General features: G+C 42.5%; 1 protein-coding gene across 1 annotated transcript in view; it reads left to right on the top strand.

The window, feature by feature from the left end:
- HEPACAM2 (HEPACAM family member 2) overlaps positions 1–25107 on the top strand; it is a 43873-nt gene that overhangs the window by 9950 nt on the left and 8816 nt on the right. The window contains exons 4-9 of the mRNA XM_019531176.1: positions 1970–2266; positions 17861–17986; positions 18072–18096; positions 18216–18253; positions 23298–23371; positions 23483–23586. Coding sequence (XP_019386721.1) covers positions 1970–2266; positions 17861–17986; positions 18072–18096; positions 18216–18253; positions 23298–23371; positions 23483–23586 — 664 coding nt within the window. The remainder of the gene's footprint in view (positions 1–1969; positions 2267–17860; positions 17987–18071; positions 18097–18215; positions 18254–23297; positions 23372–23482; positions 23587–25107) is intronic.

Genomic DNA, 25107 nt, shown 5'->3' with positions numbered 1-25107 from the left:
ATAGCCTTAAATGAAATCATAAATCTGCTCCTGTTGTCGCTTTTCCATAGTACTACACTGCATATTACATTCTTATGACACTGCATATCAAGTTTGGATTCATACACTAGCCTGCACTGTATTGTAATGTAAACAGACTTCCTAGGAACTGAAAACGGTGGAAACAATGTAGAAATAGCAAGCTCAGAACCTGGCATAGAAGAGCTTCATTTTTTGTCCTAGTGTCACCTAATAGGTGAAGTTGGAGCACCACTGATGCAGTTCAAAGTGAGTTTTTCTTATACTTTCCAAGTAAGAAACTGTTGTTGATTAGAATGGGAGAGAGAGAATCCTTCCCCTAATACTAAGTATAATGGAAAGAGAGGCAAATAATCTTGTATTGTGGCATCAAGATAAGGCTGAAAGTGGGCCATCTCGATTCATGGTATTTCTTTCATTCTTTGGTGGGTGTACACCAATGTAACTTATTTAAATACTTCCTCAAACAGGAAATTATAAAATGCTAGTTTTACATTGCTTATAGTTTCTTTGCCTGTGTGTTCCTCAGAGATAAGTCAATCTCATAAGAACACCATAAATCAAAATGTCTGAGACATTTTCCTGTTAAGTGATGAAAAAAGGAAGTCAGAAATATGCCAAAAGTGTAGCTAATCTTACAGAAATTTCAGCTTCACAAATTGCTGCTCATTTCTTGGTTATTTTTATGTTATCGCTTCCAAAGAGGCACACTAAAAATAGATATGTTGTTTGCTTATACTTGCTAATATGGACATATCAGATTATTAATTTAGCAGTCTTTTTGTTATAGCATAACGTAAGAGTAATTTAGCAGTAGCTTGGTAGAATAATAGAGACAAGGTTCATTAGTGAAAATATGTCTGACATCTGCTTTGAATACTGCTTTGTGGCTCAGCACCTGTCACTATTTGGGTGATGAACATTAGTTTCTTATCTGAACCTTATGATATTTGATAAACAATGTGGTGATAATCTGGTTTCTGTACACTAAGAAGCTGCTCCAAGAGAGGCAAGTTTCTATTACTGCATCCTCTATTATATTTCTTATAGTTAATTGCTTATAAAGCAAGATTTTATTCTTACATTTAAAAAACTAAGAGAAGTAATAATGGTCTCACATGATCTAGCTAAAACAGCAGTTGAAATATTTTTATCATAATCCAATACATTTGGTTTTCTTTACTGTGCAGATGTGGGACAACACCATAAAATATTGGGCTGCTAGACTTTTTGACTAACAGATATATTGTAGCTGGACAACTCTCTTTTACCTAAGCCTTTTCTAGTTAGGGCCAAACATGGGTTTGCTATTGAAGGACATGCTGAAATCCTGAAATGTACTAAAAAGAGGGAAAGGTTAAAGTTTTCTTTGAAGTTCATTTATGAAAAACAAATTGTCTGAGGGTATGGAAGACACACCCTGCTATGTCTTACAAAGGGTAGGATAGTTTCATAAGTAAATATTACATAACAAGTATTACAATAAATGTTTACATAGGTATATGTCAATGCCAATTTAATGATCTTTACAAGTAAACAGAAATAGATTATCCCAGTAACCTTTGTATTTAAGGATAAAGGGTCAAATGTACTCCATTGCAGAGAATGAAAAGAAGGCATATGGTTTCAATACACCGTTCTTCTTACACTGCTTCAGTTCTACGTAAGCTTCTTTTGAGAGAAAAAAAGTATGCAGGCATTTTGGCCTTATGCTGTTTCTCTGCACGTGGTTGAAATTCACCTTAGCAAATCAATGTCAAGTGGTCATGTTGTGAGCTAAGACCATTACATGTCAAACTGAACGAATCTGAGGCCTTTGAAATCAAAATTATTGAACCTAATGGCAGCAATTTGAAAGGCAAAGTCTGGCTCTTAAAAAAATTAAATAAAAAATCTAGGTAAACTTTTATTTTCTCCATTATAATAATTTTTCTTGTTCATATTGATACAGATGGGCCTTATGGACTTACAGTTAATTCAGATAAAGGCCTGAAAGTCGGAGAGGTGTTTACGATTGATGTAGGAGAAGATATTCTTTTTGATTGCTCAGCAGATTCCAATCCACCAAATACTTACTCATGGATTCAAAGGGCTGATAATGCCACCTATGTTATCAAATATGGCCCCCATCTGGAAATTCCATCGGGTAAAGTGACCCAGAGGACAATAGATTATATGTGCTGCGCTTACAATAACGTGACTGGGAAACGAGATGAAACTCATTTTACAGTGATAATTACTTCTGTGGGTAAGTACATTGACAATATAAAATGCCAAATCCAAGATGAATATAGCATATAAATGTAGCGTTCACATCAGGGTAACAAATCAACTGGACTGCTAGTTAATGAATAGCTAATACACCATCCTGATGTGCATTGAAATTCCTTCTTTTTAGAAATACTTGAGAAGCTGAAATCTTAGCATTAATCAGGTAGAAGGGATTTTGCTATTTATTTCAATATATCATATAATGCACAAGATTATCATATAATGCACTTGAGTCCATATCCTTTAAGGCAGTGGTTTTTAAACTATGTTCTGTGGAACCCTGGGGACCCATGATAGGTCATCAGGGGTTCTGCCAAAAGACATTGTGGGTAATGGTAGAGCAGGCCAGGAGGCAGTGCTCCACCATAGCTGGGTTGGGTTGCCTGACCCCTATCAGTCTTCAGGATAGGGGTAAGGGGTCCAGAGCAGAAGTGGTACAAAGGTTTCAGTGACTTTAGAAGTTTAGAAAACACTGCTTTACGGTCTTAAGAAACCTAATTCCCAGTGAACGAGGATCTGGGCCTTTGCCCCCTGAGCAAAGACACAACATTGCTTGCCAGCACTACCTTGCAATAACCAATTAATGAAGAATTGAATTTTTTTGCCTTCTCTGAATTTTCTGTAAGAATAGAAAAAACAATGATGGGAGAAAGAGGATTATAATTACAATGAACCCTGAACTGGGACCTCAAACTGAATATCTATGGATGGCACCCAGACTCTGTTCAAAGACACATTCTCTCTCTCTCTCTCTCTCTCTTTAATCATGAATTGTAAGTGCTGTAGAGGCAGAGTGGCCATCAAACATTATGAACAAGTGGTGCAATTATGACTAGAATGACCAGGAAAAATGGGCTACACTTAAAAAAAAAAAAAAAACCCTCAGCACTTTAAACTCTGTACAGTCCCATGCTGAGCCCAGCACATACCAGTAGAGCCAGCATGTTAGTTGGACCCAGCTTGCCTGATGTCTGTATAGATCAAGTGCTTTAGTGAGGGGTTTTGGCACTTTTATGTAATAGATAATTGAATCAATTTTAGAGAAAAGCACCAAAAAGACCTGCTGAAGCACCTGATCTGTACAGATGCTGTAAAGCTGGGCTGAAGTAACACGCTGCTTCTTCCTGTAAAGTACGGTTTGGTTTGGTTTTTAAAATCTGCAAGCCTCCTTAAAATTTGCTGTTGGAATGAGGGTATTAATTTTGTGTGTGCTGATTACCATCTTTGCAGTGCTAAAAAACTGATGGTTTCAATGGTTTCTGAAGACACCTGAGAGCCAGAAAGTACACAGAAACCGCTATAAGTGATTGGAAGCTGGTTCAAATCTGTAAGACAACAGAAGTTCAGTGCACATGAGCTGCTTTCAAAATGGCCAAAACCAGTTTAAGTTAACCTTGATGGATGTGGTATCAGACTAACTGATTTAGGTTAAATCAGTTTATTGAACTTCTGTCTCAGATCCTCTCCAGATTCAAGTTAGCCCCCCATCATCCCAGGATGCTTTGCACCTCCCCTGTAACCCCTCCCCACCCCTCCTCAGATTGGGTAGGCTAGCCTTGGCCCAAGCTGTCTGCTCCAACTGAGCAGGGAGGCAGCTTCTGGTGTGGGCCAGTGCAGACATGTTGCTGCATTTCCAGAATTAAAAGTGAATGCCTGTTCACTAGCTTATCAGTTCAGTCTACACAGCTTAACCTAACCTGTGAAGAGTGAATTGATTCAGCCTTGGGATTCTGACTGCCTGTACTTACTTAGCCATGCAGATGTAATTTTTCTTTCAGGTGGTCGTATGCAAGTTTTTTGCAAGGTACATAGAAATTCATCTTTACTTTCAGTTTATGACAGATTTATATCCTGTCCTACATTATGCCAAAACTAAAAAAACACAAAGAAATTCTTTCAGAAAATTTCCAGAAAAAAAAGCAGGTTTTTGCTGCAGTTTAACGTTTCTCTCTAATGTCACTTTATGACTAATTAGAAAAACATATTGTATGAGTAGTTAATAATTTTTTAACTAATTACTAAAGATCAATATTTTTTTCAGATAATGTGGTCAGGTTATTAACGTACAATACAATGTGAGACTGTTGCCTTTTAGAAAGTTTAACAACCCTGTTTTGCTTGTACAGGACAAAGAACTCAGACATTTATAATTAAGATAAACAAGGGCAGCAGGTGCCTATTGTTCAGATGGATTTAATGCAATCATCACAAATGAAGGCTCCATGGTTTCAAACAGCCCACAAGGAAAATAAGTTAAAATGTTACCATAAAGGTTTAAAAATAAAAACCTTGTAATGACTTAAAAGGGAAAATGAAAACAGAGCTATTATATTCCATTAGAAATAGAAATGACATTTTTCCTGTTAGTGAAAGAAAACCCTAACACCTGAAATGCATAGTGAATGCTCTTACTATAATAAGCAACCATTTTGAGATGTTTTTGAAACATGAACAGTCCATATGATTCATATTTTATGTTTAGTTGTACCTAAAACATTAAAAATAAATGTGTATATTTCCCGATTTAAAATGTATTATTAAATTACTTCATACATTTTTAAAAAGACAATCTAGAGGCAGTGTATTCCATTTTTTAAATAGAAGCTATCTAGATTTTCCTATACTATACAATTTTCCTATTTCAAAAGATTCATTTGTCTAATACCAGCCATCATTCTCCATTCCTTAATTCAGGTAAAACTCCTATTAACATCAATGAAAATTTTGTTTTAGTGCAGGACTGAAGTTTAGATATAAGAATACCCAATGAATTTGATGCACAGGATCTCACTCAGAAGTTTCTACTCAGGCTAAGCTCCTACAGGGATCAATGGGAGTTGTGATGGATTAAGGTCTAAGCAAGTACTTTGGCTGGTATGGCTGTGGCCCTCCTATCCCATTTTTCAAGGTAGTGAGTCTGGGCAAAGACTTTCACAGCCCTAAACAATGAGCTTATGGGTTTCAGAAAACCTTATCCAGCTTGTCTGTACCAAGTGCCAAAATTCAGCCATATGATGCTATACATATATGTCCAGTTAGGATTGGGAAAGCTAAAAAAGAAAACAGTTATAAACAGTTCAGCAATTCCACTATGCTGCTCTCCCTTTAGCCAAGGCAAGTTGGAGCATGGGCACAGAACTAACGTGTTGTCAGGCAGTAGCATTTAAAAAAGGTAGACGAGCAAGGGCACTAGCCCTGGGTACTGACTTACTGTTCATGCACCTGGCTGCTCTGCTAGGTAGTTTCAGCCTCATGCAGCAACACAGCAGCCAAATGTATGGACATCATAGCAGCTACAGGCAGCAGCTCTTTGGCTCTCAGAACCCCCACAAGATGCGGGGGTTTTGTCCAGGATGCAAAACCTGTTAGTTATGCTTCTGCTATGGGGTCAAATGGTAAGGGGGCTTATAGTTTGTCAGCTACTCTTGTGATAACTACCATATTTACTCACATACCACATACACCTTTTCCCCAAAACTCAGCTTTCCAAAACGGGTACATGCGTTAAGCAAGGAAGCCAATTTTTCTTTACTGAAATAGGAGCAACCATGGAGACACTGCTGTAAGATGACTGCCAGCCTCAGGAAGGGACAAGACAGTTCACCCTTCAGGGTCAGAGCTACGGTCAGCATTCAGCCATGACAGGAAACATCTTTTTCATTTCATTCTGCCTTCCCAAAATAAGGTGTGTGTCTTATCTGAGGTCAGTAGCAATGGTACTCTTATTCCAGAGTAAATGAAGCCTAATATATAACAGGGAAAGCAAGGTTAAACTACCATAGTTTGCATTTTATCTACTTCATAGTAAGAAGTACAAAGGCAGTTACTGTGCAGCAACTGACACACTGGAAATGTCGGCACTGGATTTATGACCCAAATACCTTGTTCCAGGACAACCCAAAACCCTCAGACCAGCCATGATCTCTCCATTTGAGAATAGGTGAATTTACTGGTACACAGTGATAGCAGATAAAAATAATGCAAACAATTCTATATCTACCAGTTCTAGAGCTGTCATCAGAGTCCAGGTATGTCTGGCCAGTGCATGAGCTTCTCCCTTAAGATCTCTCTTGAATGTCAGATGTCAGTAGCCTGGAGGTCAGATGCCAAGACCCTGCCCACCCCCACCCCCCCAGTGGGGTGGCTGAGATGGGCTGGTGGTATGCCCTCTGCCAAGGTGGTCTCGGGTTCCCCTATCAGGGACCCTTTGCTGCTCTGAAATTCCTCTTTTTGTATTCTTTCTTCCACTCTGATGACTATTCATTCCTGGGCATCATGGATTGGTTTCCCTGCGGTGGTCATACTGTCCATGTTATGTCCTGTCAGCATATTCCTTTGTGTCACAAACCCATCACATGCACACATGAACTGGTGCCATTGCTGCAAAGTCCCTTATCTATGCTATGGAACCGTGTGGTACATGTCTTCAATTTCCCAGCCTGTGTGTCTGCTTGTGGTGTGCCTGTGTCAGACACAGTGGGTCTTGAAGGAAACTTTGTCACAAACAGGCTTTTAGAAATCAGTTAACCCCTGCCATTTCCCCTAGACCATTGTTCTAATGCAATATCTACTTTACCTACAGACCAATTCCCAAAAGTAAACCTCTAAGAACAATTTTCAAGCCATCAATACCCTCCATGAAGATCTTACACTTTCACATCATAAATGGAGCATAATCAAGGAAATTACCTAGAACGCCCATGAGATTTGTGGGGAGGACCTCCACCAGTTGTCCTGGGAAAAATATGATGGCATTCATGATCAGGGGCTCCAATGGGCTGGACACTGTGATGAACCCTTAATCATTGTCCAAATGTCACCCATACCCCTCTGACTCAGTATTTTGCCTCAGTATTCCCTAATTCACCAACCGAGTTTTAGCCAGTAAAGTTTAAACAGTCCTCCCATACTGCGGCCAGGGAATATACAGCCCAAGGTGCCTATTAAACCTTTTAATCAGCATTCCAGGCAGCATCCCAGTCATCAATCAGTGCCTCATCTGATTGTCAAGATAGCTGTTTAAACCAGAGAAAAATTCCATGGTCAGAATCTTTTTGGACCCAACATGTTCCCAGAAATTTTATACCTCATGTACAATGGACACTGCTTTCCTTGTCATCCCAAATAGATGCTTGGTGCTATCATAACACTACCAGTGCCCCCCATTGTGCAAGAGCCTATAGAAATTCCAAGGGTCAGGCCCTTCCTGTGCAAATGGCATGCTTGGTTTCCGTCGGGATCCCACCATTCTACTCCTTGTTCTAAATCTTTGCACAAATTCTGGGAATTAACAAAACTACATTGCATTACTATTCCTACTATAAAAAGCCTACAATACATATCAAAAATTTCTGCTTTACATTTCATAGTGTAGCACAGTCAGTATCACAACCACTTACAGCAATAGCCAAACACAATTACTATGCACACTTTTCTCTGCATACCAAGCAAACTGGTGCTTTAGTGGTGGTCCACATCCCGCAAAACAGAAAGACAAAAAGGGAGGAGCCCAACCCTCTTTAGGTTAGTTCAAGTCATGGAATTACTTTTGACACTATGCCTGGCTTTTGCCAACGGGCCCTGGCCCTTGCCATCCAGGCCTCCATCCTTTTTTTAGTGGCATGGTACATCATCTTATCTTCTACTTGCCAAACTTAAGGATGCAGTACAGGTCTCAGCTGTCCATCCATTTATCTGTTAGCACTCCAGACAGACAATCCCCTCTTAGCTCTTTGCAGGAGCTGCTCCTTCAGCAGTCCTTTCTTCTCAAAGTGCAAATGCCTGGGTTGCCTTCTCAAAGCCACACATCTTCTCTCCTTAACCCTCACCAAGGGTTTTCCTTTTAGATCCCTCTAGCCTAGCCTTTTCCCATCAAAGGGTGACCTCGAAGGCAGTGGGAGTTAGGGTTTTCAGGCACCCTTTCCCTGGGGTGGCAACATGTGGCATTTTGTAGAGATGACCCCCTTCCTACCACGTGTAGCTCCACCACATTCATCAGTCAGACCTTTCATCAGATCTCCCTCTTTCTCTCTTGGCTCCACTCTGAGCCTCTGGACCCACCTGGTCTCACTCTCTCCTGGCCACTTCTGGACCACAAGATATTGACTCTGACTCACAGATCTTCCAGCCTGAGAGTCCCTGGCTTTCCATGTTTTCATGACCTTTGGCTGGGCCCTGTTCTTCAGCCTCTACTCTCAGTCCCTCTCTGGACTCTCTCATAAGACCCATTTTTTTCTGTGGCTCAGGCTATCTCTTTCTACTCTAACTAACTTCTCAGCACTGACTCTTTGCTTACACAGCTCCATTCTGAGTTTTTCCAAACACCTTCCTGCCTTAAGCTGCTAACACTTTCCCTTCTAGCATTAGCCTCTCTACTCTTGCGGGGCGGGGGGGGGAGCAAAGTCATCTTTTACCCCCAGTACCAATGCACAGATCCTCTGACACTGCCTTGCGACACAAACACATGAGCACAATGAACCAAAGCCACAGAAAGAATACACAGATGGCCAGTAACATTGCTCATCCCCCATCCATTTCTTCCCCCCACCCCCATCCCCTGTGTCCCTTCCTAGCATCCTGGGATGATCAGCTGCCTCCAAAAATCAATTTTTTGCAGTGCCAGCTATTCTCAGGGAACACAGGATCACAAAGTATCTGTTTTATATCCCCCTGTCTCCATCAGAAATTGACAACCCTTTTTTTTACGTTTCCATAGCTTGTGTACCCATCCCCTAAAACTTAGAAAGAATGGGGAGGATCTACCTCATTATAGACATAGCCTTCCAGTAGACATGACAAGTGTACTGGAGGAAGTTGATCCTGAATAGGTCACAGTGCTCATGAGCACGTGCACACAAATAATGCAATAAACAACAATATAATTATTAATAATACATTGAATAATTATAATTAATGATAAATGTGCTGGCTGTAGGTATTGTATGGTTTGAGACTCCTATCCAGGGGTCTATGCCTACCAGTGGCAACAGGATGGAGCCTAGACTTGGTCACTCCATCTGTCTATGTGATATTATACTTCTCACCTGATGTGACTGATGTAATTTATGGGACGCAGTTCCCCATAGGTGACCTTCCAGACTCCTTACCCTGTTCTCTTCAAGGGGCTCCAAACCTCCCCTTTACCTCACCCTGGACTCTAACTACATCTGGACTCCAACAGAGATGGATAATGTCAGGAGTCTCTGATGACTCTAGCAACACGTGTTCTTTATAGTCACTGTAGTAACAGCCATCTTCTCGGCTGGTCCTTATTCCACTATGGCCTTGTTCCATGCTGAGCCTCAGCAGTTGCAAGTTAAATAGCCCAGGCCTTAAAGTCCAGTCCTGGGCCTGATGGCTCCAAATCAATCAATATGCCATGGGGGATAGCCGGTGCTGGTTTACCATGCTGGCACAAATCATAAACTTCTCCTAATCTGAGATGCTTTGATAATTGCATATTTCACTGCCCCCGGGCTTGTTGTGTAAAGTCCCTTTGGAAGTCCTGTTGGCTTTATTACCCCCTGGTCCTTATCCCAAAGGTCCAGTTGTGAACTCTGAAGCCTCCTGTAGCCCCTGTTCTATTACAGAGCTTGGGGCCTGGAGAAGGGTGTAGACCATGGGTTCTTCCCTTACCCCTAGGTCCACTAATACTGTCTGTGGGGTATGTTCTGGCTGAGTCCTCAGATCTTTGGTTTGGTCCACCCCAACCCAGGGTCACTTGGACCTGAAATTAATTCTGCTGTCTCTAGTCAGCTGCAAGTGTTGGCCCCTGGCTCAGCTTCTGCTGATTGTCTGGGCTGTCGGATCGTGCTCTTCTGAGCACCCTGCTGCTCTGGCTGGGCAAGCTGCTTGGCTGCAGTCTCCGGCTGTCTCCTGCCTGGAGAGAGTTCAGCCTGCTGCCCCCTGCCATCCTCACTGTGCCCCTGTCTGGGGCCAGAAACACTGCTCCATGCCCAACCCCCACCAATATGGAGCTTAATGCTGCTCTGGAAATGCTGCAGTGTCTTCAGTCCACCACTGCCAGAGCTGCTCTACAGTGTGTTAAGTTCAGGATGCTCAGCATCCCTTTCTCATACCCCATCTCCATCTCCTTCACAATAAATACAATGCATTTCTAAGTCTTTAACTGCATGTTCACATACGTTTCTCACCCAGAGGACCTCTGCTTCATTCATGGCACAGGGATATGAATTACACTTTCATAGGTCACTATAAATCTGGCATTTTCTAGCTTTTAATTGTTTAACTTTGCAGTGTATGGCAGGTTCTTTTTTCCACCCTCTTTCATACATAATTATATGGATACAATATTTTTTCATGTTGTCTTAATAAGTCTTGTGGAAACATTCTTGCTGTAGAGTGACTCAGTGCTAGATGCAAAATGAAGAATAGCAGAACCAACATGCTAGGGAGCTATGTAGCTCTACAGTTTATGTGAGAATCTGATCAACAGCCCCGTTCATCAGGGATCTGTAAATCACCACTCCCTGCCATAGCTACAGAGCAGATGGGTGGCAGGGTTTGGAATTAAAAATATAGCTCTCTTAGCGCCTAATGACCAATCTACTGGACAATACTCCTTTCAGCCTGTAATAAGCTAATGAACTCCCATACATGTACTAGGTAGAAAGAAACTGCAGTCATAATACAAATGCCAGATTCTCAAAATGAATTTTGAACACATTATTCAAAAAAATTAGCCCATTCTAATATTGCAAATTCATTCAAGATTTAAGCAAACTTGAAACATAGCTCAGGAGGCAATTTCAGCTTGGTGGTGTTTGACAACAATTCCCTTTGTTATTTGGTATTTGTGATATGACATTGATTACTTAAATCATGTGGTATTCTTTCTGATTACTGATTGAAAGACTAAATCTTCTTTGTTTAACAGATGAAGTGTTGTAAATATCATATCTGGTAGCTCTAGTACTTATAAAATTGGAATTTGAGACCATTTCCCCTAATAAACTGTAAGTCAACAGTCTGTGCAGCCCATTGCTCAAAGAGTAAACCATACATTCATCTCTGTGCTTGATCTCACATAGGACATGACTGCACAATGGGTGTCAGGTAGAGGATTTAGGCCTAGAGCCATATAAGTAATTCCCAGTCAAATGGCTCCCCAACCCATACGGATTTCACTGAGTTAAGCATCAAATATGTTTGAGGAACTAGAATTCATTCTCTTAGATTTGGAGATTTTGGTTCAGTACCTAGTAATGACAAAGACAACACATTATTAGAATCATAAATATTGTTATCTGAAAAAAAGCAGCAGAACAGACCTCTAACAGATACATGCATGAATTTCTGTTTGTAATATCTGAGCAGTTATACTGGGAATGGGGCTGTACCAGTTTCTAATCCACACTGGTTTCTCTTCCCCCAAGAAGGCATTTCCTTCTTTTCTAACTGGCACCTTTCAGTCTGGGAACTGTGTTCTCTTACTGTAATTATTAGCAATGCTCTAAATGAAACCATGGTACTTTACAAGTTCTGGCATATGGATATAATCTGACTGAGTGTAATCAATCCAACACATTTCCTGCTCTGTGAAACCATGGATACACATTTTGGTTTTTGTATTTGCACTTGATGAGGTATTTCATTTTATTTATTTAACTAAAGACAGACTCTGAGAGACAAATATTATTTGTCCTGGTGCCTAGTAAGTTAGCCTTTCATGCATGAACTGGGAAAAGAGACACATCAAGAATACTGCTAGTTAGTAACACATCTTTGCAGAGGCCTGTCCCAAATGTGCAGGGGACCTGATTAGCTACTGGGAGGGAATGAACCAGTGGCATACCAAGGAGAGGCCATGGCCCCTGGGCACAGGACTGAGGGGAGCACCAGCCAGGCAGCCAGGCCATAGGTGGATTATGTCAGCAAAACCTGAGTTAGCTGCCCAAACAGGAAAGGACAGCTTGGTCTTGCGTCGTGGGCACTAGCCTTGATAATATAAGTCAAGAGACACAGGAGTACCAGTAGAAAATTTATTGCTTCTGCAGAAGGGTAGACTCCCGCCTTAAGGGCCAAGAGCTACCCAGAGGAATATTTAACTTCCATATTTATATGGTTCCTTCTACGTATGCTTAGTTGCGCGCGCAATGAGATTAGTCATAACATAATTTTTTCTGTTAGTTATAATTATCTCTTGTGATGGGAATCATCACAAGGGCATTTTCCTCTTTCCAGTTGGGTCAAGCCTACCTCAGCGTCTTCCTCTTTCCAGTTGGGTCAAGCCGACTCCGGAATAGTTTTCTTTCTATATTAGTACTTATGTTTCCTAAAATTATATTTAGCATTAGTTATTCATGCATAGGTCAAACTGCTCACTAAACAATTTGTTAGACAGATATTAAAATACTTGAACTTATGAACTTATAAACTTTTGAACTACTTGTACTTATTCTTAAGACCTACTCAATTAATCAAGCTAACCCATCTTTATATCAATTAATGCACGGGCAAACTGGGCACACATGCCCAGGGGCCCATTCCAATTTGGTGCCCAGGATCCTCACCAGCAAGGAAGTGAAAGCCAGAATTTAAACTCAGCGCCCATTTTCGCTACTGAGTTTAAAACTGCGTCTCTCACGTTCTCTTCCCTGGGAGCTGAAAGCAGGGCCTCTCCTCCACCAATGGGGCTGGGGGAGGGGGACCAGGGCTGGGGTCTTGCCTGAAGAGCTGCACCGTACCTGCAGGCCAAGTGGTGCTGTGTCTGGGGGAGAAGGGGTTGAGCCAGGCCGAGAGTCATGACCTACCTGGAAGGGGGATGGGGGGGTCGTTGGGGCCAGGCCAGCCATGCCAGGAGCACTGTGCCACACTGTGCCATTGTGGGCCGTGGCACTGGGAGGGCTTTGTGGGCTAGAGTCCCCCAAAATTCATGTTGGCCCCCCTGCAGCTGAGCTACCCCTCCCAGGGCTGCCGTTGCCTGCCCACAGAGAGATGGCATACTGGCAGCGCTCCTCACCAGGCCCAGCCCAGCCTGGCCCTCTGCATCTGTGGGGCTGCTCAGGACAGCCAAGCAGCAGCTCCCTGCATGTAACTGAGGAGAGAAGGACTGAGCTGCGGATGGCTGCAGAGGGTGGGGGGGAGAGGGCAGACAGCTGTCTGTGTGGGGTGGGGTCTGTGAGGCTCCAGAGAGCCTTGGTACACCACTGGGATGAACAATTTCATTTCCATGTGGTTTACTGTGAAAGACAGTGTTCAAGCAAATGTATATGCAAATACACTGAAATGCAAGCACTGACACACAGGCAAGGGAATTAAACCATAACTTCCACTATATCTAGGAAATGTAGCATATACGCTCATCTAATGCCCACTATCCCACCCTAGCACTTGTGCTCTTCACAGTGCTGTGGTGGTGATAATATACAGCTCTTGTTGACAGTCTTGATATTATGATAATAGGCATTTAACTGGAGTATGAAGTGCAATGATTCCACTGTAAGGAAAATTACAGGACAGGCTCTGTAAGAATTGCCTTACATTAGACAGACATAGTGAGGTAGGATTTTAATCCTTTCACTCTAGAAAACCCAGAGGCTGTTCTCTTCCTTCATTCTGTGGTGACACAATCAGTGCAGTTATCAAGAAAGGAAGAGAAGGGTCAAGGCACCACCTAATGGAACTGTCCTTCTAGTACTAAGCAGGAGGACTCCATAAAGGAATACAGCAGCAGATGTGCAGTCCCTGCATGCTGGGAGGCAGACGGCAACCAGTGACCTCCCTTGAGATCTGTACCAAGACTTACTATCAGTCTTTCCAAATGGAACAATCAATCCTAATTGAGAAAACACCTACATTTTATACTGGAAAACTCAACTGTGAAACCCGCACACTTCTACTGACACACAAAACCAGAGAAACATAAATGACAAACATAAATTCTCCTTGATGGTTTTGGTTTAAATACTGTGTCTGAAATAAGGATATTCATGTCTTTCCTGTTTGGAGTCTAAGCGTCAGATCTGATTCCACCTTTTAGGTGCGTCAGTGGACTTAAGCACCTAACTGTTATCCTGTCCTACCCTACTCAAATCACTGAAAAGCAGGCAACCCAGAACATGGGTGGATCATCCTTCTGCTCATTTTTTCATGTGACTTGAGGGGAAGACGATGTCATGTTGTGAGAAGACTAAGAGTAGGCATGTTAACTTTTTTCAGGGACTTGAGCATGGTGGAATGGGATCAGATTTAGGAACTCAAATCCACTTAGATCATATTCCACCTACTAGGCACCAGGCTTTTAATGGGCAAGTGCAACTTCTGCAACTCAGATTTTTTTGAGAAAATAAACAAAGTATGTGCTGAAAAAATGTAAGATGTTTTATAACAATGCTCTCTCTCCAACTGGGCATCTATAAATGAAACTACATAGAAAAACTCATTAGCCCACTGAAGCTGGTTCAGATAAGACCCCCTCCACATGTTACACTTCACTTGTGACCCATCCACACTTTCAACCAATTAATGCTGTGATCAAACAAGTGATAAGCTACAAAGTCATTCCACAAAAATGTGTAATAACTTTGTAGCCTGTTCCAATCACATCATTAACTGAACATGTGGGCAGGTGCTCCCTTGTGTCAGAGAGCCCCATCAACTGAGGGGCTCCTAGCCACAGGTAACACCATCTGCTGCCAAGCCCACAGCTAACAAGGCTCACAGTGATGGCACCATTAATGGCACTGCCCCCACTGTGAGCCTCTTCAGCTGTGGGACTTGCAGAGGGGAGAACACTGCTCCTACTGAAAGCCTCATGAAGTGTGGGACTCACAGAGGTGGCAGTGGGGAAATCACTACCCCTCTCTGTGAGCCCTGCACCTCAGGAGGCTCATAATGTGGTGGCAGTGTATTCCACATTGCCCCCACTGCCCCCACTGCAAGCCCCACAACTCACAGCAGGTGCAGTATTTTCCCTGTAGCCCACACTGAGAGCCCTACAGTTCACAAGGTTCATGGTGGGGGCAGCATTCTTAGTGCGGATCTTGGGGTGAGCCCCACAGCCCACATCAGCTGTGGGGCTCACAGCAGAACCAGTGCAGGGAATGCTGCCCCGATGAAAGCCCCATCAGCTGTGAGGCTTGCAACCATAGGAGTTGGTGTAAGGGGAGCCCTGGATCATGATTGGACTCCCTCCGCATCAGCAATAAGGTGTAATGTGTGGCATGACAGGAGGTGCAGTTGTGTGGATCGCTCATTAGATACCATTGTGCCCTTAACCACACATGTAGAGAGACCCTGAGTATAATAAAAATCTTTATCTGCTGCTTGCTTGAATACTCACTTTTTAAATATGGAAACATGTTCATTCTCTTGACCTGGAACATCTTTAAATTACTATCTTCTTATTTCATGGTTTGTCCACAGTACTCAAAATACTGTTTTACTCTAAAGTTTTGATTGTAGGTAGCTCTTAAAATTACCCCTCACATGTGTCAAAGACTAATGAAACTATAAGGGCAAGCTTCTGCCATGAGCAATGGTAAGAGTTTGTCTAGGCAGCAGGGGGTTAGAAACCCCAGAGCAAAATGGTTTGAGCTGTTCAGAAGTCCTTCTTGACTTCCCTGGAAATGCACATCATAGTGGACATTCTCAGTCTCAGAAACTGCAATGGGCTCATAACTGTATGTCTATCTAGCTCTGCTGGCCAGGACACAGGAAGACAAGGCAGCTATATGGAGGCAGGAATTTAACCAGTATGTTTGAGGGAGAAACTTCCCAGTGGACACATCTACACATCGCCCTACAGTGACATAGTGATGTGCTACTTTGCCATACAGTGCACTACAGCAATGTAGTGATTGCATGTGTCTACACATGATCACCAGCTATGTTGCTGTAGCAGCTTGCTCCATGAGCATAGCATGTCAGTACTGAGACCTAATGGCAAGATATAACGGCGCGCATGTTGCAGTACCCATTCTATGCTGTGTTTTAGTAGTTCCAAATGTTACCGTACGGTGATGTGTAAATGCAACTACTAGTTGTCAAATTCCAGTTTTGACTTGCAGACATAATGCTCAGTAGTGTGCCATTGTCTCCTAGTACTATGTTCTACAAACTATGATGAAAACAATTACCAAACACAGTCAAACAACTTTATGTTCATTTTAATTGCACTCTCTCTCCAAGGGAGTGTAGCCAAGAAAACAGATTGTCAGCAATGTACATTGGAAAATGTTTTTGTAGTTAAAGTACAGCATTTGAACCAAGGGGAAACTAAGTTTTCTAATTCCAACTCTGATATTAATTTTCTGTGTAATCTTGGTCAAATCATCTGTTCTCTCTGTGGTGCAATATCCCTGCATCTTTATATATAAGGTATGTCCATTCTCAGTGGTGCTAGGCAGCTAAATTCAACTGTGGCAGTGCACTTTTACACTGATGTAGCCTGTCTTTCTATCAGCATAACCAAAGAGTGGGCAGACAGTATACAGCCCTACATCAAAGTAACCTACTTGAGTCGAATGTAGCAATACTTCTGGAAAATTTAAGAGTAAAACTACACTGGTGTCCGTGCTGTTTATCTAGAGCTATCCCTGGGTAGACGTGCTGAAAGCAAACCTGCTGTCTGCCATCTAGTGGTTATAACAGTGCCTCCTGTAAACTAACTGGTCATCTCTTTGCTCTGTACAGTGTACAAAATTAGTATAAATTATACCAGTGTAAATGTGGAAGATGAACTGTTTTTTGCATCTGGTACTGTTTGCCCTAATGTTTTTAGTGTCCTCCACTCATTTAAGGGGACTAAACATATTTTAGAGTGTTTTCTCAAATATAAACATTATCAGACTTCTATTTCAGGTCTCTCTCTGAATAATAATGCATTACATAGTTTATAATAATCCTGGAGTCATGCATGAGTAAGATTCTCTAGCCATAAATCATGTGTGAAGATATTTTTTCAGCGAAGACACAATAGCATAGTACAGGCAGTCCTTGACTTACAACATTTCAAACTACATTTCAACATTACAACATTTCGCACTAACAATGTTTATAAATTGAGACCCTGTTTCAACATTATGACGATGTCAGTTTCAACTTTACAATGCTTGATCCGATGCACCAGCGAACAAGTCTGCTGCATCGCTCATCTCCCTGCAGAACATCTGTTCAGACTTCTTTGGACACTTTCTTTAAGAAAACAGACAAGACTCCACAAAAATCTGCAACCAAGACTCCTTCAAAAAGTCTAACCAAGAGCCTTTGAAAAAGTCCAGCAAAGTCACCTCAAAGAAGTCCTTCCAAATCAATATGATTCCTATTTACAATATAAATACGTTAATGTAGCTATATTACTCATCTATAAATTGATTGAGGACAAAATTATGGGTTATTTTTGGTGAAAATAAGGTATCGGGCCTTCGTTTGGGAACAATCCCCCATTTATAACATTGTTTCTTATGAGAAAATTGGTTCCAAGTTACCATGTTTCGACTTAAGACACGGTTTTCAGGAACCATTTGTGTTGTAAGTCCAAGGACTTCGTGTATATATAATGGAACACTAATCACAAAGGCTACAATTCTTTTTTTTTTCTTTGACATAGGACTTGAGAAGCTTGCTCAGAAAGGGAAGTCTTTGTCATCTCTAGCAGTAATAACTGGAATTTCATTGTTTTTGATGCTGTCTATGACACTTTTATTCTTATGGAAAAGATATCAGCCATACAAAGGTAGGTTAAGCTTAAATTGTATTACAGATGTTCTTCCTGGGCATTATAACATAAATGTTGATTTACCATTTTTTCTTCTTTTCAGTCATACAAAAGAAGTTACAGAGCAGGTAATAAGATAAATCATTTGTATTTGTGTCTTTTCTACCAAAAAAGTGTAATTTTTTCAGACTATATTTCTTTTCTTTGCAAGTGGTAGCAAACTAAAAGGTTTATTTATATTTTCTAGCCCTGATGCAGATTACCGAAAAACACAGACATTTTCAGGTAACGCTAAAAAACAAAATTTGACCACAAAGTCCAATTCCAGCCACAGTAATTGAGGTTATGCCTGTACTGAAATAAGTAAGGGAGGGAGGAAGAGAGCATGCATTTTTAACTTGGATTACCTCACCCAAGATAACCAATTTAGGTGAAAATAACAGCAGATGGGACAACCTGGCTTTTAATTCAAGTTAGTAGCTTGAACCTAACCTTAGACTCCCTTGCCAAACTGTTAACTCAAATGAGAACCCAAGTTGTTTTGTCTCTGCTGTTTTTAAATCTAAATTACCTAAATCTGGCTAGCCCATCCAGATTAAAAACACCCCTTCTATTTCAGACACACTCAGAAGAATTGGGCTAGAGCACTATACAGTGCTAAGGGGATAAGAATTGAGTCACTGTAGAGGGGAGATATCTTAGAGATGATATAAATATCTGGAGAATGCAATACCTCAGGAGGCAGGGGGCAGACAAGGTTCTTTGGGTAAATGTGATATATTTTATTAGACCAACTAAATGGTTGGAAAAATTGTTCTTTGCAAGCTTTTGGGCACAAACACCCTTTCCAGGAATAGGGAGAGTCTGCTGGTGTTTGTGAGTTCTTCTGGGTGGAACAGAAGCCAAAATGCAAGTCTGTGAAAATGCACATGCATGGCAGAGAATCAGAGGGAATGGGAGACAATACGTGTGAAACAGGTAGTTGGAGGGGGAAAGGGGGGAAATGTTGAATTGGTGAGCTACTAGAGTGTAGCTAGTAAAATGCAGCCAGATTACCTGGGGTTATCATTTGGCAGGCAGGTTATAACATCCCATAAATCCAATCTCTATTGCCACAGGGGGCCCTCCCAGGGGTCAGTATCAGCCTGCCCACCTGTCTAGGGCAGTCTACCTGGCCCTTCCTGCCACACCTTAATGTATGAAATAAAACAGATGGAAAAATGCAGGAGGCTGCCCACTTAATGCCAGTGGCACAATACACAGCTGCGAGCTTCCATTTACCATGTCCCATGCATCACAAATGGCATCCAAAATTACTCCCCTGGCCCCATTGCTGGGCTGTGCTTGGCCTCTGGTCCAAACTTGGCCTCAGCTGTCTGCAGCCTTATCATGGCCACATGCCCCGCCTCAATGGGGCCTCAACTCACACCCCCTCACTGGGGCTGTAGGGTCTTATACCCCATGGGCCTCAGGTGTCTGTCAACAAGCCTGGACCCAACTCTGGTCCCATGGCCCACTCAGGCCTCAGACATCTGTTGACATACCTGGACCTTGCCCCTACTCAGGCCTCCCGCTAAGCCTCACTCTCACTTAGGCCTTGGACCTCAGGCCCTTCTGGCCCCTGCGTTCTCACCCAGACCTCACTCTCAGACTTTGGGCCTTGGACCCTGCTGGCCTCCATGTTGTTTTTCTGTTAAGGTGTGCTCCCCTAGCCTTTCCCATCCATAGGGTCACCCATAAAGCAGTGGGGACTGAGGCTTTCTAGTGTCCCATATTCACCATTTACTAGCGAGGTACTGATGTGGCATTTCCTGGGGACTGCCTTGCCACAGGCAGCCCCACCACACCATCCTCCCCAGCAAAGTATAGTTTTAGGGCATTCCCCAGAACCAACTGCAGGTCCAGCTGCCTTGCTCTTTCTTCCCCTCTCTGGGCTTCCTGATATTCTTCCTTAGTTGCTCACTCCTGGGCCTCCACCTCATAATCTGTTTCTCATCTGCTGGACCCATGACTCACAGGCCCCTTGCAGGATACCTCCCATCTGGAGGCTGAGCTTCAGCCTCCTTCATACCACCCTGCATGCTGGCTGACCTCCTATCCTCTCTTGGTAGTGGATACCCCCCACGCCAAAGAGGGACCTTCGGCCTCCTCAATACCCTGACCCTGCCTCTGGGCCAGTCAGAGTCCCAGTAGCTCTCCGCATCCCTGGCCTGCCCCTCAGTGGGCTAACTTGCCCTTCGGCATGTCAGCCTTAGCCCCACTGCATTGACCAGTCAAGGTTCTATGAGATCAGTCTAGCAGCAGCTGACCTTCCTATTCAGCAGGGGTCCCTCCTGGGCCCCACCATAAAATAGTCATCTTATGCCAGGCTTACCTAGAGCCCCAAAGATCTTATATCTGCCATTTATTCCACTGGGCTCATCTGACCCTCTGGCCTTAGTCACAGCCAGTTCTAATCAGCGGCTTGCCTGGCCCCTCAGTAAGCCATACTCTCTAAGCCCCTTTCCTAGACTGGCCTAGCTCTTCCTCAGGTCCACAGCCATTTCCTCAGGGCTTGGGACTCCCCGCTGGGTCCCTAGAAACCTTCTGCATCCCCATAGCTCCTACCCTGATCTCCCAAATGTTCCTGGGAGCAGCAGTTCTCTAGCCAGGCAATGTTACCTCAGCAGCATCCCAACAGCAATTACTAGCTCTGCTTCTCAGACCCTGCTCTTATACTGCAGTTGCTCAGCCCTGCTCCAACCAGGTGATCTCCTGGCTGTCATGTGACCACCCAATTGGCTCTGCAGTCAGAGGATTTAAGGCTCAAGCCCTTAAAGTGGCAAGCACCCAGAGGTGTGCTGCCACACACCTTCCCCCACCTTAAAATCCTTCCAAGGGAAGGGTATCGCTCTGCCACTCCCCACTGTAGGCTCCTCTGTAGCCTGCACAAGCCCTTAAAGTGGTGACCACCCCAATGGTGCTCCACTACATATATACTTAATCCATGATTTTTTCTTCCAAGTAGATTTATGAAGTGAAGTTCATAGGCTCATCTAAGAAAGGGGATTTGTAAATTCCCTTTGAGAATTACAGCTCAGAGATTGGAAAAAGAGTGGTTTTCTTGTGAGAAATGTGCACCCACAAATAATTGAGTATTTCTGCCTTTGATAGATTTTCAGTGTGCATTAACTCTGGTACGCAGTTGTTGTTTGGTTTCTCCTACATATTTTCCATCAGGGCATTTAGTGCACTGTAAGAGATATATTACATTTCTGGAGGTTCAGGTATAAGATCCTGGAATGGTGATGGTTCTTTTGTGGAGTGTGTTTATTGTGGAAGTGGGGGAGATGTGTTGGCAGGTTTTACATTTCTTGTCCCAGCATGGTCTGGGCCCATTCGGTGTGTTTTGGGCCATAGGAGTTTTGCTTCTGCTGGTGACGTTAGCAAGGTTCAGTGCTTGTTTAAAGATCAGATGATCCCAGCAAGGCGAGCATCCAGGCATTTCTTGAATGTATCCAGAGTACTTGCTTGCATCACTTTTAGGGGGAGTCCATTCCAGACTCTGGAGAATCGAACGATAAAGAAGTTTTTCCTTATGTACAATCTAAAACAGTCTTTCAGCAGTTTGTGACCATTAGGCCTTGTCTTCCCTTGGGGTGCCCTGGTGAACAAATGTTCTCCTAGTTCCTGATGCACACCCCTTATATACTATGCCACCAAGTACCCTCTGAGCTTTCTCTTTTCTTCTCCAGGCTGAAGAGTGCCTCGTCTCTCAGCCTCTTCTCATTAAGGCCTGATCTCTTGACGTGGTTCATGCACATGGTTCTCCTCTGGACTCTCTCAAGCTTCTCCACATCCTTTCTAAAGTGTGGAGCCCAGAATTGGATGCAGTACTCCAGCTGTCGCCTCACCAAGGCTGAACAAAGCAGGAGGATGACTTCTTGGGTCTTGCCTAAGATGCATCGGTAGATGCAAGCCAGAGTTCTATTTGTTTTGCCAGCTGCAGCAATGCATTGGTGGCTCATGTTCATCCTGTGATCAATCATGACCCCCAAGCCTCTTTTGGTTGTGCTAGTGAATCTACCACTGCCGAGACTACAGGTATGTTATGGGTTCTTTCTCCTGAGGTGGAGCACCTTGCATTTCTCAGTGTTGAATGTCATCAGGTTTTGATCTGCCCATCTTGTGAGCCTGTCTAGGTTGGCCTGAATCCCCAGCCTATTCTCTAGCATGACCACACTTCCCCATAACATGGTATCATTTGAGAACTTAGCCAGTCCACTTTTCACACCTGAATCCAGATCATGTATGAATACATTAAAAAGTGCTGGTACGAGTACTGAGCCATGGGTGATGCCACTGGTCTCCATGCACCATGTTGTCTCTATTCCATCAACTATCACTCTCTGGGTCCAACCACGAAGCCAGTTCCCCAGCCATCAGACTGTAAGGTTGTCAAGGCCGCAGTTTCCCAATTTTACCATGAGGATGTCATCGGAGACCAAGTCAAAGGCTTTTCTGAAATCCAAGTATATGACATCAACCTCTTCTCCCTTGTCCAGATGTGTCACCTGGTCAGAGAAGGAAATGAGGTTGGTCAAGCAAGACCTACCCATAATGAAGCCATGTTGGCCAGCTCTCAGAATGTCACCTTCCATTAGCCTGTTGTTGATGGATTCTTTGATAATTTTTTCCAAGCCTTTTCCAGGGATTGAGGTCAAACTGATTGGCCTGTAGTTACCTAGATCTTCCTTCCTTCCTTTCTTGAAGATAAGCAACACATTGGCCCTCTACCAACCTTCATGGAGATTTTCTTTTTGTACTGCAGCAATTCTTCACATGGTATCTGGGTGGCTCTTTCAAAAGTGTGATCTATCTCTCCCAGAGCATTTTTGTTTGGTGAAAGCCCTGTTGAGATTTACAAGGTGGTAATCATGGGTATTCTGCTCAGTGAAAATCTGGTGGTATCGAAGGGTTGGTTGTATATTTTAGCTTCCTTGGTGTCTCCCATTCCCTCTTATCCTCACTGCCATACATTAGCATTTTCACAGAACTTCATGGCTTCTTTTCCACCCAGTTTTCCACACAAAACATCAGCAGACTCTCCCCTATGACTGAAGAAGGGTGTTTGTGGCCAAGAGCTTGCAAAGCAACTTTTTTCCCAACTTTTTAGTTGGTCTAATAAAAGATATCATGTTTACCCAAAGAACCTTGTCTGCCTATGTCCTTAGACCAACATGGCTACAACCAATACCACTCAGGAGGCAGTATGTATTCATCCCAGCTCAAGTGATACAGTACTTCCTGATCCATTTTTTGTTTGTTTGCTTGCTTGTTTTAATTTTAGGGCATGAAAATGCTCTGGATGATTTTGGAATCTATGAATTTGTTGCTTTTCCAGACGCCACTGGTTGTTCCAGGGTATGTGTTTTTAACAATAATCAAATAACCAAAAATTAAGGTTCTAGTTCATTCTCTATAGTAGATCTTTACACCTGTTTTCATAGCAGGAATGTTATTTGTTACTTTTAGGTTTCAAATCAACCTGTTTCTGACTCTGACTTTATCCCAAGGCAAGACATAAATAGTACAGTTTATGAAGTTATTCGACATATTCCTGAGCAAGACCATCAAGAGTAAGTTCAAACCTTGTTACATGGATATAACTTGCAGATTTCAGGACAAACCCAGACATAATGAGTACATAGGGGGTGGGGATAATATACCTATTGTCCAGGTGTTGCAAGTCTGAGGAACTGTAAAGGAATCTAAATTTGCTTTGGGTATAGATTAACAGGGTGTGTAGAAAGAGATATAAGATGCATCAATTCTGTTAGTTTCTCTATCATTCTCTCTCAAGGATTCTTCTTCATATTTGTTTAACTGGACCAGTATTTTCAAAAGCAGTAATCAAATGAAGGTTCCAAAGCCATCATTAGGCCCCTATGTTAATGGGCATATCTTCACAAGTGCTGAACACAAAGCAGCCTCCACTGAATTGTCTACTATAATGTGTCTTGCTGACACTGTTAGTTTAGCCCTTTGCCTTACTTTCAGGCCTGCCAACAAGTGTGCTAATTATAGCTGTGGATTTTGCAATGTAGAAAGCAATACGCTAAGAATCTTTTTCACTATACAGCCATCAGATGAAAATACCTAGTAACCACTCTGGTTTAAACTGATTATTCATGGTAAAATATTCAGTATTCTGTTAGCCAGAGCCATGCACTACACAGGATTGGAAATCTTTAATAACATTTTTGCTGAGTTGAACAGTAGGAAGATAGCAATACCTTTTTACACATGCAGTGTCAGGAGTGCTGTTTTTTGTCAGTTCAGCTATATCTTGAGTAGCTGTTTATAAAGCATCTTGAATTAGGAGTGAAAAAGTGTGCACTTCAGAATAACAGCTATTATACTTTCTATATCTTTAAGAATATCTACACACTTACTCTGGATAGGAACTTCCTATGGTAACAGGCTGTGGCTCCATTCTATTTTCATTGATTCTATCATACATTGTGTTTAATGCAATAAAAACAGGCTTTTGTATTTAATTAAATCAATTTATTACTCACAGTGTTTATGTATCTACATTAACATAAAGTGTATGATCAAGTGGTTTCTAGGGGCATGTCTACACATGCACATTTACTGTGCAGTAAGCAAAATTACTGTGCAGTGCAGGTGTGTGTCTACACATGCATGCCTGTAAATGTGACAATTTACATCAGCTTGAGCATAAATTTGATACTTACATCATGTGGGTACCAGATTTATGCCTGATTAATTACTGCATAGTAACACCCATGTAGATGCCTACTGGCACACTGTGTGTGTGGACTGATTTGGGACGAAATTTAGTCCCAAGTCAGTCCACACACAACGTTAATGTACTTTAATGCCTAAATGTGTAGATGCCAGCCTATTCCTGCTTACTTCATGTTAACTTACTGCACAGTAAATTCATACCAGCATAAATGCACATGTAGACACACTCTAGGGATTTTCAAAACTGTGCACTTAAACTATACATTCAAACATATCACTGTGTAAATGCAAATTGAATGTTGGGAAACTAAAAATGACAGAGTAATACCACATACTCAGGTAGGCTAAAATACACTCAGGTAGGCTCTGGAGCGGTGAGAGACGCG

The sequence above is a fragment of the Crocodylus porosus genome, unplaced genomic scaffold, assembly GCF_001723895.1.
Source record: "Crocodylus porosus isolate Cpor-Errol unplaced genomic scaffold, CroPor_comp1, whole genome shotgun sequence".
NCBI lineage: Eukaryota > Metazoa > Chordata > Crocodylia > Crocodylidae > Crocodylus > Crocodylus porosus.
Note: the sequence above shows the minus strand (reverse complement) of the source record. Positions and strands in the feature narration are given on the sequence as shown.